This window comes from Haliotis rufescens, unplaced genomic scaffold, assembly GCF_023055435.1.
Source record: "Haliotis rufescens isolate VD_foot unplaced genomic scaffold, xgHalRufe1.0.p SCAF_14, whole genome shotgun sequence".
Taxonomy (NCBI): Eukaryota; Metazoa; Mollusca; class Gastropoda; order Lepetellida; family Haliotidae; genus Haliotis; species Haliotis rufescens.
The window spans coordinates 1,259,583-1,274,667 of record NW_025963824.1 but is presented as its reverse complement, the minus strand read 5'-3'; the positions used below and the strand labels follow the sequence as shown (position 1 = coordinate 1,274,667).

Below are 15,085 nucleotides of genomic sequence, written 5' to 3'. Positions count from 1 at the left end.
CCAGTCTCCGGGTGATGACTGACAGGAAGTGTGAGTGACACTTACCATGGATCTGGTCGGTGTGAGGTGTCTCCAGTCTCCAGGTGATGACTGACAGGAAGTGTGAGTGACACTTACCATGGATCTGGTCGGTGTGAGGAGTCTCCAGTCTCCAGTCTCCAGGTGATGACTGACAGGAAGTGTGAGTGACACTTACCATGGATCTGGTCGGTGTGAGGAGTCTCCAGTCTCCAGGTGATGACTGACAGGAAGTGTGAGTGACACTTACCATGGATCTGGTCGGTGTGAGGCGTCGCCAGTCTCCAGGTGATGACTGACAGGAAGTGTGAATGACACTTACCATGGATCTGGTCGGTGTGAGGCGTCGCCAGTCTCCCGCCCCGTGTCTCTGCTGGAGTTGATGGCGGACAGGAAGTGAGATGGGCAGTCAAGGTTGCGGAGCAGCTGACAGTGGTCACACTCACACTCAAACTCATCATCTGCATCACCGCTGTCTGAAGTCTTGTCCGGATTGTCAGGACACCGGAAGAAATCTGGAGTCTTCTGCAAGCCAAGAGAACACCACCACCAATTTTATTTACTCAAATTTTAAAAAAACTTGTGCATGGAATGTGTAAAAAAATATTTTTTAAAGGATAGATGCCAACTAAAATACAAACGAAGACCTTCTCTTTTTTTCTGACTTTAACAAATAGTGGATGATTTGAAAAAAAAATCCATGAATTAACTGATTATTTGTTTTACAGAGGTGATGAAGCCGACAATGGATGATGATGACTCACGTCCTGATTCTTGTCGCCCTCAATGTCCGACAGTGCAGACTCCTCCCCTGCGTCACTCTCACACACGATCGGCTTGTAGATCTCATCGATCAGCCGTATCCAGGAGTCAGGGGACAGAAGAGAGTTACCTCCCCTGTCAGAAGGGCGTACAGAGTCACTCTCTCCTACTGCCGCCTGGGTAACCCTCGCAAACCCTTGAAGGTCCTCTTCAAAACCCTGAAGGTCCTTCTCAACATCTTGCAGATCTTTTTCAACACCCTGCAGATCTTTTTCAACACCCTGCAGATCCTTTTCTACATCCTCCACATCCTTAAAATCAACCTGACAATCCTTGAAACCTGCCGCAACATCCCCATTTAGCCGAGACTTGACCCCAAAACAGTTATCTCCCCTGTGCTGTTCAAGGAATGAAATTTGGTCTTCAGGATGTTCAGGGTAATCTGCCCTGTCTGAAGGGCCAACAGCGGAGGGTGACATGACAGATTTCTCTGGTTCTGCAACTAGTCCATCACTCCAGAGGTGGTGAAAGCCGCTGATGTCCGATGTCATGTGACAGGGCAGCGAGGAGTCATGTGACGATTCCAGGAATGATGGAAGATGATACAAGGGAGCTAACTCAAAGTTTGGCAGACTCGACAAATCGGATGAGGTGACATCATTGATGCGGAAGTGGCCGTTATGAGCAGCAGGGCACTGATGGTTGTAGGTCCTGCCTCCACGATCAAGGAAATGACGTGCAACTGAAGCCGTTCGGCGTGGTGGAGTTATCTGTCCCTGGCTGTAGCCATCTTGTGTTTCCCGTGGGGCGAAACTGGGACAAGGCTCAAATGCTGATGAGAATGCAGTTGGCACTTCAGCAACTGAAACATTACATAGGAAACTGATAACTAGGGCTGGCTAAAACGATTAATAATCGGAATTATCATAAAGGGGAAGAAATATTAATGATTATCGATATGAAACAGTTGTGATCGATAATAGGTTACATACATTTTTGTGATGAAATAAATTTTAGACTTACAGAAATAGACTTGTTATTGTGAGTCATGTCAATTGTCGAAGTTAAAAAGCAACTGTTTTATGTCAGATCTCAGACGTCAACAAAGTAATCCATGCATAAATGTATCACTGCTCACCCATGGTGTGAAATATGTTGATTTATTTCAGGATTTTCTTGCATATTTGCATAAAGTTACTTTTCCAATAATTGATCGATATTTAGTTTGTGATTATTGATAGTCAATAGTCAGCCCTTCTGAGAACGCTAAAGTATTACAGACTAAAGTTGTGGGAGGGGTGGGGTTTGTGGGTTGTGGTGCCTTGATCACATTACATCTCTGACTCAGGCTGTAGACACACAGTTTGATGACAAACATGCTCAACACAAAGAGGTCAACAACCCTGGCAGGTCAGCTGCTTTCAATTGACATCCCATTACGGGTCACATCTGAACGACTTTTGGCAAAACTTTAACCGACGAATGAAATAACGAACAGGAAGTCACATTAGCTAATCAGGAAGCAGCTTTCTCAACCTTTACCGCACTAGTTTTAAAATGATGACTTCTATTCAAATTATGCCTTGAAAAATATTGTGACAAAGTTCTCGATTCAAAACTTGAAAACTGAAAAAAAGACAATTCGTAGTCTAAAAGAAAGGCCTGTATTGTACAGCAACAGTTCTCAAGGGCAATGGAAAAAACCCTTCTGTTTCAAATGTTGGAAACATATGTTATGTTCAGAATAGCTAGTGATAACCTTTTCCATGTTGCATGAAAACATTCCATTCGGACATTCATATTCGCTATACACTGCAAGTGATGTTGATTGGTTGTATGAAAGACTGTTCTGACTTGAGTAGTGAGTAAGTTGGGTTTAACGCCGCTTTTAACAGTATTCCAGTTATATCACAGCGTGTCAGCTTAATGAGGGAGGAAAGCCCGAAGTGATGCAGGTCTCAGACGTTTACCACTTTGGTGAAACCCACAAGTACGGGTATGGTGCTGACAAACCTAGAAACATAATTGGGGTGAACCGGGATTCGAACCCACAATCATAGGTTTCTGGCGTGCCCAAGGGACGCAACTCTGCACAGCGAATCGTGGCGCCTTAGACGACTGGGCCACCCGTGCTCCCTTTAATGAGATTGACTTTCTGCCATTGTCTTATTTAAGGAATGTTTGCTTCACCTCGTAGTTGGTTCAAATCATTGAAAGCCAGTATGCATTATAAACTTCATCAACTTGAGCATGTTGAGATTAGAAAATTTATATAAATTTAACCCAAACAAGAATCATTTACTTTGTAGGTAAACTTTACAAACCCTTTATGTCTTCGCCATCATCATCATTCCCATGACAACCCTCTTCTTGAACGATGTCACTGGAGCTGGAGCTACTTTTCCTCTTGTGTGTCTTCCGGGCATGGACGAGCTTCTTCTTCTTTTCCCGCTGCAGAGTCTTCTTGGGGGGGTTTGCAGCTTTCTCTTTCGACTTTTTCCTCCGTGGCACAGTATCAAACTTGTCATTGTCCTCATAGAAATAGATCTCCCCACTATCACCACACATGGAACTGTTGTCTGTCAAGTCAGAGTCGCCTCCCTTGTCACCATGGTAACCACTACTTTTAGTGGCATACCCGTCCTCACTATGGAAACTGGATGTGCACTGACTGCTGGACAGACGGACACAGCCCAGTCTGTCCACCTCGCCATGGGAATCCGATGAAAGCGGTTTCTCAACCACAAAATGTTCTCCATCATTGTTTGAACTAAGCCGGTTCGCATTCTGCCGGCCATGGTTGCCGGCAGCATCGGTTCGAACCCAACTCTTCCCCATATCACAGTTATCTTTATATGCATGTCCACTGTGTGGTCTCGGTGTGTCTCCTACAGTCAACATTGCACCACCCGCTCTGACAGCGGAGTTATCACAGCCTTGCTTCGATGAGTTCATATTGCACTCCGGGGTTGATTCATTGCACTCTGTCCCACTGCGGTTTATTGCACTTGTGTACGGACGCAGTCCTATCATGCTCATACATTGCGGAAACAGACACGCGCCCAGAAACGTTGCATGCCGTTTCCATGGAAACAGGAAGCTTTCCTCGCCTCCCTTTTCCTGACTATCAGGTTGGGAGTCGTCCAGATCTGGGGACAGATCGAACTGGCTCGATATATCTGTGGAATACAGCTGACTGTCCCATATACCCGGCCTGTCGACAGCACTGACAACCTGGGTCTGGAAGGAGGCCGGCTTTGACTGGTCCCCTGGCTGGTCAGTTTGGTCAGACAACAAGGAGAACACTTCTGGAGACTCACTGGTTGAGCAGGTTGAGGATGATCCCACGTTCTTCAAAGTGTCTTCTTCATCAACATCATCAAATATCTCATCAACGACATTCTGACACTGCTGAGCCAACCTCTCCCGGCTGCTTGTTGTGGACAGACCGTCCCCAGAGCCATGGAGGTCGCCATTGAGGTCGCCACTCCGGTGTTTCGAGGCCACCTTGCTGTTGAGGACCCGTCTCAGAGCCAAGCCTGCGTTCCGCCATCTCTCCAGCGCCAGCCGCTCATCCTTCTCGTCATACAAGGAGATGTGGTTCACCTGCTGGGTGGGAGCTTTCATGTCATTCACAGATGCCCGATTCAGCATCAAGCTCTGAGACTTACTGATGCTGCGTTTCGGGGGCCTGGCACTGACCCCCTGGACACTGGCTGACCGGCACACACGGTCCTTCACACACTCGCTGCAGTGACACACATTCCTACTGCTCCTATTGAAAGGCTCGAACAGGCTGTTGTAGAGGCGTCCACGTGTAGAGTAAGGCCGGTTTCCAAACGCCCAGTGGAGAAGAGGAAAGGCGAAAGAAGACTCCTGTCGACTACACTTCACCTGTTTCCTACAGTGACCACCACTGGCTTCGCAGTGAGGTCGGCCATCACACCTGCCATCATACACCTGGTCGCCTTCATCCGCCCACAAGCTTGTGTCCTGCACTCCGTCCTTCTGTCTGTGGGCACCTGCTTCTTCCTGTTCAACACTAGTGTATGGACACGAGAAGAACTTCTCAATCTGTTCCTCGCTGAGACTGTTCAGTCTTTCACAAGATCTATCCTCTCGGCTCTCCTTCTTCCAGTCCTTGCTGTTGCAGTCTGAGACCTGCTTTCCTTGAGGACCATTGCCATTGCACTGAAAGTTATCTGACACCAGTTTTCCTTGAGGACCCTTGATCTTGCTGTTGCAGTGGCCCTTGTCTGAGACCTGCTTTCCTTGGCTTGTGACCTTGGGCCGTGCCCCACCTTGACAGAGGGAGTGATTGGGGCCACTAGACTTGGCCTTAGAACTGTGCTGGTGGTTTGACGAGAACATCTCTACTGTGTGGTCACACTGATCCCTGCAACATCCAGGATGGGACAGAGGGTGAATATGGTATTAAGCTGCAGTGTCACAAATATTTCAAAGAGGCAAGAACTCAAAACATGCAAAACAACATTGCAAATTGAAGAGAAAGCTCGTGTTTTTCTTACCAATGAGTTACAAAATACTAACTGCCAGCGTGACTACATTAGAAGCCACTCTTTAACAAAGCCTCAAAATAAATATTATTGGATTTGTGTAAAGTCAATCACTCTCCTACCTTGTAGGCTAGTTCCTTGTGGCAACCGAGTACCTCTGTCACCACATCACAATTTACACATTCATTTTCATGTTTCATTTCTGACCAGTTAACACATTTACCATAATCAACGTAATAAGCACCGAGGGCACTCTCAAAATTAGAAATAGGGGGCTCTTATAAGAATATTATTTTGGTGAAAAAAACAGAGTTGAAAGATACATTTCGTGGTTTATGCTGACAGCCTGAAATGTTTATGTATGACAGATATATTTTTCTAGAATTTAATTGCCCATAATGAAGGGTGCATATAACACACGAGTGCGTACTGTACGAATTAATAAGTCTTGTGAACATTGATCAATCGGAAGGGGTGACTAATTGGGATTGTTCACTAGCCAATATATTAGCAAATACCGCCGTCGGCGCTTATTAAAGCGGGGCGCTTATTACGTCGAATACGGTATTTAAACTTAACTTTTAGTTGAGAAAATACCTTAAAACCTGACACGCTATTTCCATTTGGTTGTTATCCTCCACATGGTGTCATGGAAGCCCTGTGGTGAGTTAACAGTACGATCACTTTGATGTGTCAAGCGACATTGTCATGCACCTCTGTCGCAGTTGTAGTAGTGTGCCTATCATTGGCCTATATCATTATTGGTGTATCAGAGCTCCACATAAGCTTTTGGTGTTGTGGGTATTTTACCCATGCACTTTAAAATCATTGGGTATCAGTAATTTTATCTGGGTTTTCAAATTTCTGTTACCCACTAGTTTTTACACATGTGGGTATCTAAGTTAAATATTTAAAAAGACTATTCATCTAGTCCCTGCAAACTGGTGTCGTGTGGGTTCGAGAGCTTTATGGGACTCAAAAATACCACGATACTTCCACAAGAAAGTGTGATGGCAAATGATCATGATGTAACTGTCATCGTGGAGTTTCGCAAGGTTGACGGAATGCCCGTTAATAATTTCAAAATAAGTTGCTGATTTGCTACTCGAATACACAGGGTTACTTCACAATATTTGGATGATACGCACAAGTTTTATTTTTGTAGCGTATCTGTAATGTTAGTTGCGTATTTGATATGCTTGGATTTTATTTTACTGCATATTTCTGCATTTCTGATGCATATTTTACGCAGATACGCAGCTTATCTGGAGCTCTGTGTATAGAGCGCAGAAAGGCTTGCCTGTCTGTTCATATGTCAGAATAAGTGTGTTTGTTTGCAAACAAGAGAAAAGTTGGGTCATGTGATAAGTCTACACCCACAGTGTGGTCACCAGAGCAGAACATTCTGTGTACATGTATTTCAGCGAGTAAAATTCAACTTTTAAAACATTAAAATATACAAGAATACCTTCCCATGTGTATGTGACACGTTCGCTGCCAAGCCTTGCTTTCATGAGTAGCACATTGCTTCAGCAAGTACCTGCATGACCGACCCGTGAAGATCCGGGGTAGAATAGGTCTTCAGCAACCCATGCTTGCCGTAAAAGGCGACTATGCTTGTCGTAAAAGGCGACTAACGGGACCGGGTGGTCAGGCTTGCTGACTTGGTTGATGCATGTCATCGGTCCCAATTGTGTGGATCGATGCTCATGATGTCAATCACTGGATTGTCAGGTCCAGACTCGATTATTTTACAGACCGCCGTCATATAGCTGAAATATTGCTGAGTGCGGCGTTAAACAACAAACCAACCAACCTGCATGACCAATTGATGGAAGGTGTATTTTTTTAACATATCCAAATAATCCATTGTTTCTCTGTTCTAACTTAATTAATGAGTCAATAACTTGGATAAAAAATTCTGTGTTTATTTTGTAATTTTAAGTATTTTGTACTGCAGGAATTTACAAATCATTGCAGCGATAAAAACTCATATTTTTAGTCCACTAGTCCTTATGATGAAAACACAAGGTAGCAAAACCCTTAAATCAGGCCAGTGTCTACTCGTCCTTACGATACCTTTACTATTGGGCAATGTGGCAAGGAATATAGGACTAGCCCCAATTTCTATTGATGCTGATTGTCATCAAGTCCAAGTTAGGTAAAATATCGGCTTCATACTTGTTTATTTCCTGCGACACAAACAGTGAACGAAGCTGAAACGGAGCAGAAACGGAGCAGAAATGGGATGAGGCTATGTTTTGTCAGTGATGCCAGTGTAGTATAATTACACTGACAATGTCTGCTAGAAACTGACTGAATCTAGACCCTGACAATGGACAGCCATCTTTAAAAGGTATACATGTATCATCTAGCACGTTGTGTTGCCATACATTACATAACTGCGGCATTGTCAACTGTGAACCCTCGCCATGCTTACTCAGTAACTGCTTCAGAATCATAGACCAACGACGGGGTTTACATCAGATAAGTTTTTTCAAACAAAAAGCTAAGAATTATCATACATTAGGCCTCGATGTACGACATGATTCTTAAACATCCGAAAAGCAAACAAGCATGACTATGAAAGACTTAAAGCATAACGTTGAAATGCTAATATCATAATCAATTTCGTGCACGAAAACTGGGGTTCTCGACTAACAGGATTCAATTTCATCGATGAAATACTCACCAAAGAACATGTCCACATTTCTGATCAAACCTTCGCGGTGGTGAACGGAACACCTACTATGTTTATCCTTGCGTTGTGCACCTCTAAGATTGATGCACTTTGATAAAACTCAGCGTTCATGACTGATTATGCAGCGCTAATTAAATTCAAGGGAAGTAACTTCTGCAAAACATATACAAGGGAGGTAATATTATGTCCAAATTACGTACCACTAAAATGTCGATTGAGTCGGTTTAATAATGAGGGGATTTCGCTTGAATCTCTATAAAAACACTTTTTCCACGCATCATTTCTTCAACTTGGTGGAAATAACTAAACTGAAAGAAGATATTTAACTTGCGAAGAGGAAGATCATTGTACGTGCTTCTCCCCTGTAACAGTAAATTCCGTCACCGTGATATTTCCTTCTCTTTAATTGTTTCTCTCACTTCCCCCTCCAGTTTCACTCCCCGCTTCCCTTGATGGGTTCAGGGACCAGGGTTCAGAGTTCAGGGTTCACGCGGTCCACGGCGCCTGATTTTTACAGATCGCCTCCGTGGTCATTTGGATAGAGCGTCTATACCCCATACCCGATCTATCTATACCCTGCACCCTTGAGTGGGATTTTCCATGCGGGTATTTTATAATCACATTTACTCGTCTGGTCAATTTAAATAAAGAACAGTAGGTCAATACGAGGGCTGGTCAAATAGTTCTAAGCCTAGCAAACAAAACCAATTATTTTTTTCGACATAATCTCCCTGTTTTTCAGTACACTTCTCATATCGATAGAGAAGCTTTTCAATTCCAGTCAGGAAGAAGTTTTCTGAAGCCACCCCGAAAACCCCATTGAGGTAATCGTTGTCGTAGTAACGCTTTCCACAAAGGTGTTTAGGAAACAGGTGGAAATACTTGGTGCCAGGTCTGGCGAGTATGCAGGGTGAGGAAGCCCTTCGAACCCACATTATAGCACAGCAGTCTTTGCAAGTTGAGAGTTGTGAGAAGAGGCATTGTCATGAAATAGTAGAACTCCAGCAGTCAGCATGTCTCAGGCGATGAAGTTAATCAGCATAGTAGGCACCGGTAATCGCCTTTTGACTTTCTTGGTAATCAATAAGGATCACACCCTTTGCATCCAAGAATACAATTGTCACAACTTTCTTCACAGATCTTGAAGACTTGAATTTCTTTGGTGCCGGGGAAGTGGAATGTTGCCATTTCATGGATTGACGATATGACTCGGGACCATAGTGGTAGACCTATGTTTCATCACCCATCACTAATCTGTTTTAGAATTTGACGAAATCCTCCTCAATTAGCTCTAAATTTACTCTGGCAACGTCAGTTCTTTTTTTCCTTAAAACAGAATTTAGAAACTTTGGCACCCAAAGAGCAGATATCTTATTCATCTGTAAATGTTCATGAATAATATTTTCAATGGATTCATGGCTTAGACCCGTGTCTTCCTCAAGTTCATTGAATCTTCATTAATGGAAGATGAGGGACGCCCTTCATCAAGGCTTGTTCTCCCAGCCTTACACATGGCTGTCCAACGTTTAATAGTGGAATAGTTTGACCGCCTCCGTGGTCTAGTGGTAGAGCGTCCGCCCGGAGAGCGGAAGGTCCGGGGTTCGATCCCCGACCGCGTCATACCAAAAGACGTTAAAAGATGGTACTTGTTGTTGCCCTGTCTGGCGCTCGGCATTAAGGGGCTATAACAAAGACTGGTCGGCTCGGAGTCAGTATTCTGTGTCTGAGTGGGGTATTCATGTTAAACTACGGCATGGTATCTCAGTGAGCTAGCACTTTAAATCGGACTAGTACAAGCAGCCACACACACACACACACACGTACATGCACGTCGCTATATAAGTGCAATAATCTTGGACGCGACGTTAAACCCCATTCACCTCACCTAGTGGAATAGCTAGGGCACTTATCCCCATACACCTGTCACATGCGGTCATGAATACTTTTCTCTAAAGTAAAAAAGAATGATGACTCGTTCTGTGTCTATATCGACCCCTATCACGTTCAACTGGCTGTCACTAATATACAAACGGCCTCAATAGAGCAAATAGACTTGCAATGAACTAATCAAACAATGTACTACATTGACTCGTTCACTTTGTTATGGCCAATGTTAAAAGTTAGTCAGGCTTAGAACTTTTTGACCAGCCCTCGTATTCGGCATTTACGTTTTGTTTTGTATTTTCAAAGGCCATATTGATTCTCTTAGGGCTATTGTCCGCACAGTTGGTCAGATAGCAGGCGATTTAAAAGTGCATTGCATGTACACCTGTACAGAGATAACAGTATATTCTTTATGAAGCGCGCACACGCTTTATTATGCAAATGCATCATACACTGAATGAGTGAGTGAGTCAGTGAGTGAGTGAATGAGTGAGTGAGTCAGTGAGTCAGTGAGTCAGTCAGTCAGTCAGTCCCTCAGTCCGTCAGTCAGTAGTTTCATCAAACATGCTCCAACTAACACCACACAAGGCAAGCTATGACAAGATTACTGCAACATTCTTGAACGTTATGGCATTTTTCGAAAATGTTGATTCCCTTCAAAATTAATAGTTCATTTATTCAACACTCTCAAATTCCATCTGTACATGTTCGGCCTATCTAGGAAACCATTAAAGTTAAAAAAGCATGTTTGACGTACTAAGAAGCCTGTTGTAGACACAACTGTCGCCGGGAGGAGGAACACGCTCGGGTGCCCCGCCCACCACCTCCCGCCCTCGCTCCAGCTATTTGCTTGGACCTTTGTGGGGATTACCGCCAGCGTTCTTCCGTGTAGGTAAAAGGGGGAACTGTTCCCCCAGACAGCCAGAACGCCGGGACACACGGAGTAAACATGTCGTGGCTCCTCGCTCTCTTGGCCACCGCGCTCTCAGGTCAGTGGTCCTCAGGTTATCATTGTACTTTTGTTTGTTTGTTTGTTTGTTTGTTATTTAACGCCGCACTCAGCAATATTCAAGCTATATGATGGCGGGCTGTAAATAATCAAGTCTGGACCAGACACTCCCGTGATTGACATCATGCGCACCGATCAACCAAGTCAGCGAGCCTGACCATCAATCCCGTTAGTCGCCTCTTACGACAAGCATACTTTAACTCATGGGTATACCGACTTTATTTAAATGGGGCGTGTCTCGGTACAGACGCAATACTTTATCACGTTGGCAGCACTGACGACTCTGTCTTCAGCTTAAATATGTGGTTCTAATGGTGGCAATACAATTTGGCATTTCAGACAATACTCGAAGGCAAAATTAACTGTGATCTGATAATGAAATTATTACTAAATTTTTTATGAATTATGAAGATATTCTTCTTGATGATGCGGAAAAAAACATATTATAGCAGATCAGTCTGCTGATGGTGCCAACGTGATCAAAGAATAAATGCGTTATTCTTTGCCACGATCGAAGTCCCCAGCCTGGTTTCCTGGATATGCTGCGCTGCCACTATAGCGCCAGCACAGCATACCCATGCATGATTCAAGCTTGGACAAAAAGCTTGAATCCCATTTATTAAATACCCTCTTTCCGTATAGCGCTTAAATAATCTTCGCTCGAAAATGCTGCTACTGCTTGCCAATTGAAACGGGAAGATGGAATACCACCCTATTAAGTGGTCGTATTGTAAATTATGCTCGTAAATTGTATATCCCATGTCAAAATGAAGGAACGAGTATGCTAAATGTCATAGAATTGTTTAACTCTTAAAAAATATCTGTCCAGAAGAATCTTTGTAACTATATTGAGATAATCATGAAAGCTGAAGTCCTTGAAAGGCATTTAGAAGTGATACACATAAGGAAGAGAAATTATGGATGTCAACTTCTTCATTATGAGGAACACAACGTTTCGGAGCCCATTGCTATTTCTATTCCATTACCTATCAGTGCTAAATGCCCCCGGCCTCCCGTTAACCTATCAGTGCTAATTACCCCCGGCCTCCCGTTAACCTATCAGTGCTAATTACCCCCGGCCTCCCGTTAACCTATCAATGCTAAATACCCCCGGCCTCCCGTTAACCTATCAGTGCTAATTACCCCCGGCCTCCCGTTAACCTATCAGTGCTAATTACCCCCGGCCTCCCGTTTACCTATCAGTGCTAATTACCCCCAGCCTCCCGTTTACCTATCAGTGCTTATTACCCCGGCCTCCCGTTAACCTATCAGTGCTAAATACCCCGGCCTCCCGTTAACCTATCAGTGCTATTTACCCCCGGCCTCCCGTTTACCTATCAGTGCTAAATACCCCCGGCCTCCCGTTAACCTATCAGTGCTAAATACCCCGGCCTCCCGTTAACCTATCAGTGCTATTTACCCCCGGCCTCCCGTTAACCTATCAGTGCTAATTACCCCCGGCCTCCCGTTAACCTATCAGTGCTAATTACCCCGGCCTCCCGTTAACCTATCAGTGCTAATTACCCCCGGCCTCCCGTTAGCCTATCAGTGCTAATTACCCCGGCCTCCAGTTAACCTATCAGTGCTAATTACCCCCGGCCTCCCGTTAGCCTATCAGTGCTAATTACCCCGGCCTCCCGTTAACCTATCAGTGCTATTTACCCCCAGCCTCCCGTTAGCCTATCAGTGCTAATTACCCCCGGCCTCCCGTTTGTCTATCAGTGCTAATTACCCCCGGCCTCCCGTTAACCTATCAGTGCTAAATACCCCCAGCCTCCCGTTAACCTATCAGTGCTAACTACCCCGGCCTCCCGTTAACCTATCAGTGCTAATTACCCCCGGCCTCCCGTTAACCTATCAGTGCTAAATACCCCCGGCCTCCCGTTTACCTATCAGTGCTAATTACCCCCGGCCTCCCGTTAACCTATCAGTGCTAATTACCCCCGGCCTCCCGTTAACCTATCAGTGCTAATTACCCCCGGCCTCCCGTTAACCTATCAGTGCTAAATACCCCCGGCCTCCCGTTAACCTATCAGTGCTAAATACCCCGGCCTCCCGTTTACCTATCAGTGCTAATTACCCCCGGCCTCCCGTTAACCTATCAGTGCTAATTACCCCGGCCTCCTGTTAACCTATCAGTGCTAATTACCCCCGGCCTCCCGTTAACCTATCAGTGCTAATTACCCCGGCCTCCCGTTAACCTATCAGTGCTAATTACCCCGGCCTCCCGTTTACCTATCAGTGCTATTTACCCCCGGCCTCCCGTTAACCTATCAGTGCTAATTACCCCCGGCCTCCCGTTAACCTATCAGTGCTAATTACCCCGGCCTCCCGTTAACCTATCAGTGCTAATTACCCCGGCCTCCCGTTAACCTATCAGTGCTAATTACCCCGGCCTCCCGTTAACCTATCAGTGCTAATTACCCCGGCCTCCCGTTTACCTATCAGTGCTAATTACCCCCGGCCTCCCGTTAACCTATCAGTGCTAATTACCCCCGGCCTCCCGTTAGCCCACTGTTCCATTGACAATTACCAATCAGTGATAATTTAGTCCTGGCTTCCAGTTGTCCATAACTATCAGCGCTAATTACTGTTAAGTGTTGGCTTCCATTGTCTATTGCTAATCACCTATCAGCGTCAATTATCTGTTGGCTTCCCTTGTTAAATTTCCCCCTTTTGTTATCTTATTACTTTTGTTGTTCTTACGTGTACATACATGCTCTCTGCCCGATGGCATTCCTTCACCTGATGAAGGAGTAAGCATGTACTCCGAAACGTTGTGTTCCTCATAATAAAGAAGTTGACATCCATACATTCTCATCCTTATCATGAAAGCTGTAAAAGCTAATCCTCTGTCTTCCTCGCCATGCCATCTCTGTTTGTACCTCAAACGACGAGGTCCCCGGCCTGAGAGATAAAGCGCTGGGGGCATCGTTGGGCAGACGAGATGGTAAAAGGTGGATTAAGCTTCAAAACGAGAGACAATTCAGCTTCTGCTAATTTGCTAATTTGCTTTCTCAGTGATATGTTTCAATATTGACAGTAGCGGGTAACTTTGCCCAGGTGAACACTACCAAGCTGACTGTCGTTCATTTCCCGATGAACGTCAGTATGTCACGTGATTACGTTGTCACTCGCGCGGAGACCTACAGAACTACTTTAGGGGAATTCCTCAATGTTAATAATATTAAAAATACTTAGGGAAAACTGAGAGCGACATCGATTTAGGCTATGAATGATGCAGGCTTTGAAGTCAGACAGATCATATATATGTCGGGTCACCGAAATGAAGCGTCCATTCGAAGCTGTAACAGAGAATGCTCGACTTACCGAAAGAAGTCACCGGGCTCCACACTATCGTGCCTCGGGAAATCCAACTGTGCCGCATCATGCGGTAATCTCCGTCATCAGCAGCCGTAGTATGACCCAAACACACACCAAAAGTTCACAGAACGTTAATATGTATCCATTTTCAGCATGAGGCGGTCTGGATTTCTTTCCAATTCCAACGCTATTTTACTGGGTGCAAGTTGTATTTCAAGCAAATGACATTGCGGTAGCCGCCATTTTCTGCCGTTTGTAAAACCAAGGGATGTCACTCCAAATGGAATGTTTGGGACGGATGACGTCACTACTCCCCGCGTTGATATAGTTCGCTTTCAATAATTAAAGTTTGATGTTTAATGGATTGTTTTGTTATGATTTATGTATCTGTCAATATAAGGATTAAACTTGTATTTGTTGACGTTCATCAGCTGATGAAGACAATACCTCATGTGAGCAAATATACCATGAAGCGCTTCGCGCATCATGGAATTTGCTCACGTGAGGCACTGTCTACAAATACAACTTCAATCCTTAGGTAATGCACCATTATAGTGCAGTTGTCATCATAGTTTGAGTAAAACCTTTTTTTCCTACAAAAAAAACAGACATATTGTCCCGACAAGTCGAAACATTTAAAAAGGCGTGTTGAGTAGCCGCGCCCTCTGTGGTACAAAGGGAGATTACTCTACGGAAGCAAATACTGACGGGTCTACGGTGTGTTCACAAGCGATCACAGAAATGACTTAAAAGAAAAGTTGAAATGGCCGCAAGAAGCCTGAGCGGTCATGTCGTCTTTCAAGAAATATACTTGACTATAGTGGTGTCATCAGCATTCTTGGTTAAGCTCTGGGTTACATTCTGAAGCAA

The 15,085-nt window shown here is 44.6% G+C and overlaps 2 protein-coding genes across 3 annotated transcripts in view; one reads left to right on the top strand and one right to left on the bottom strand.

Annotated features, from left to right (window-relative positions):
- LOC124127159 overlaps positions 1-8,154 on the bottom strand; it is a 31,698-nt gene extending 23,544 nt beyond the window's left edge. For both annotated transcript variants that reach the window (XM_048395622.1, XM_048395623.1), the window contains exons 1-4: positions 7,990-8,154; positions 3,105-5,176; positions 783-1,642; positions 341-543 (exon numbers count right to left, since the gene is read on the bottom strand). In XM_048395622.1, the coding sequence (XP_048251579.1) occupies positions 341-543; positions 783-1,642; positions 3,105-5,151 (3,110 nt within the window). In that variant the 5' untranslated portion in view covers positions 5,152-5,176; positions 7,990-8,154. The remainder of the gene's footprint in view (positions 1-340; positions 544-782; positions 1,643-3,104; positions 5,177-7,989) is intronic.
- A 2,669-nt stretch (positions 8,155-10,823) lies between these two features.
- Positions 10,824-15,085, top strand: part of LOC124127161 — a 42,267-nt gene continuing 38,005 nt past the window's right edge. The window contains exon 1 of the mRNA XM_046490614.2: positions 10,824-10,871. Coding sequence (XP_046346570.2) covers positions 10,832-10,871 — 40 coding nt within the window. The 5' untranslated portion in view covers positions 10,824-10,831. The remainder of the gene's footprint in view (positions 10,872-15,085) is intronic.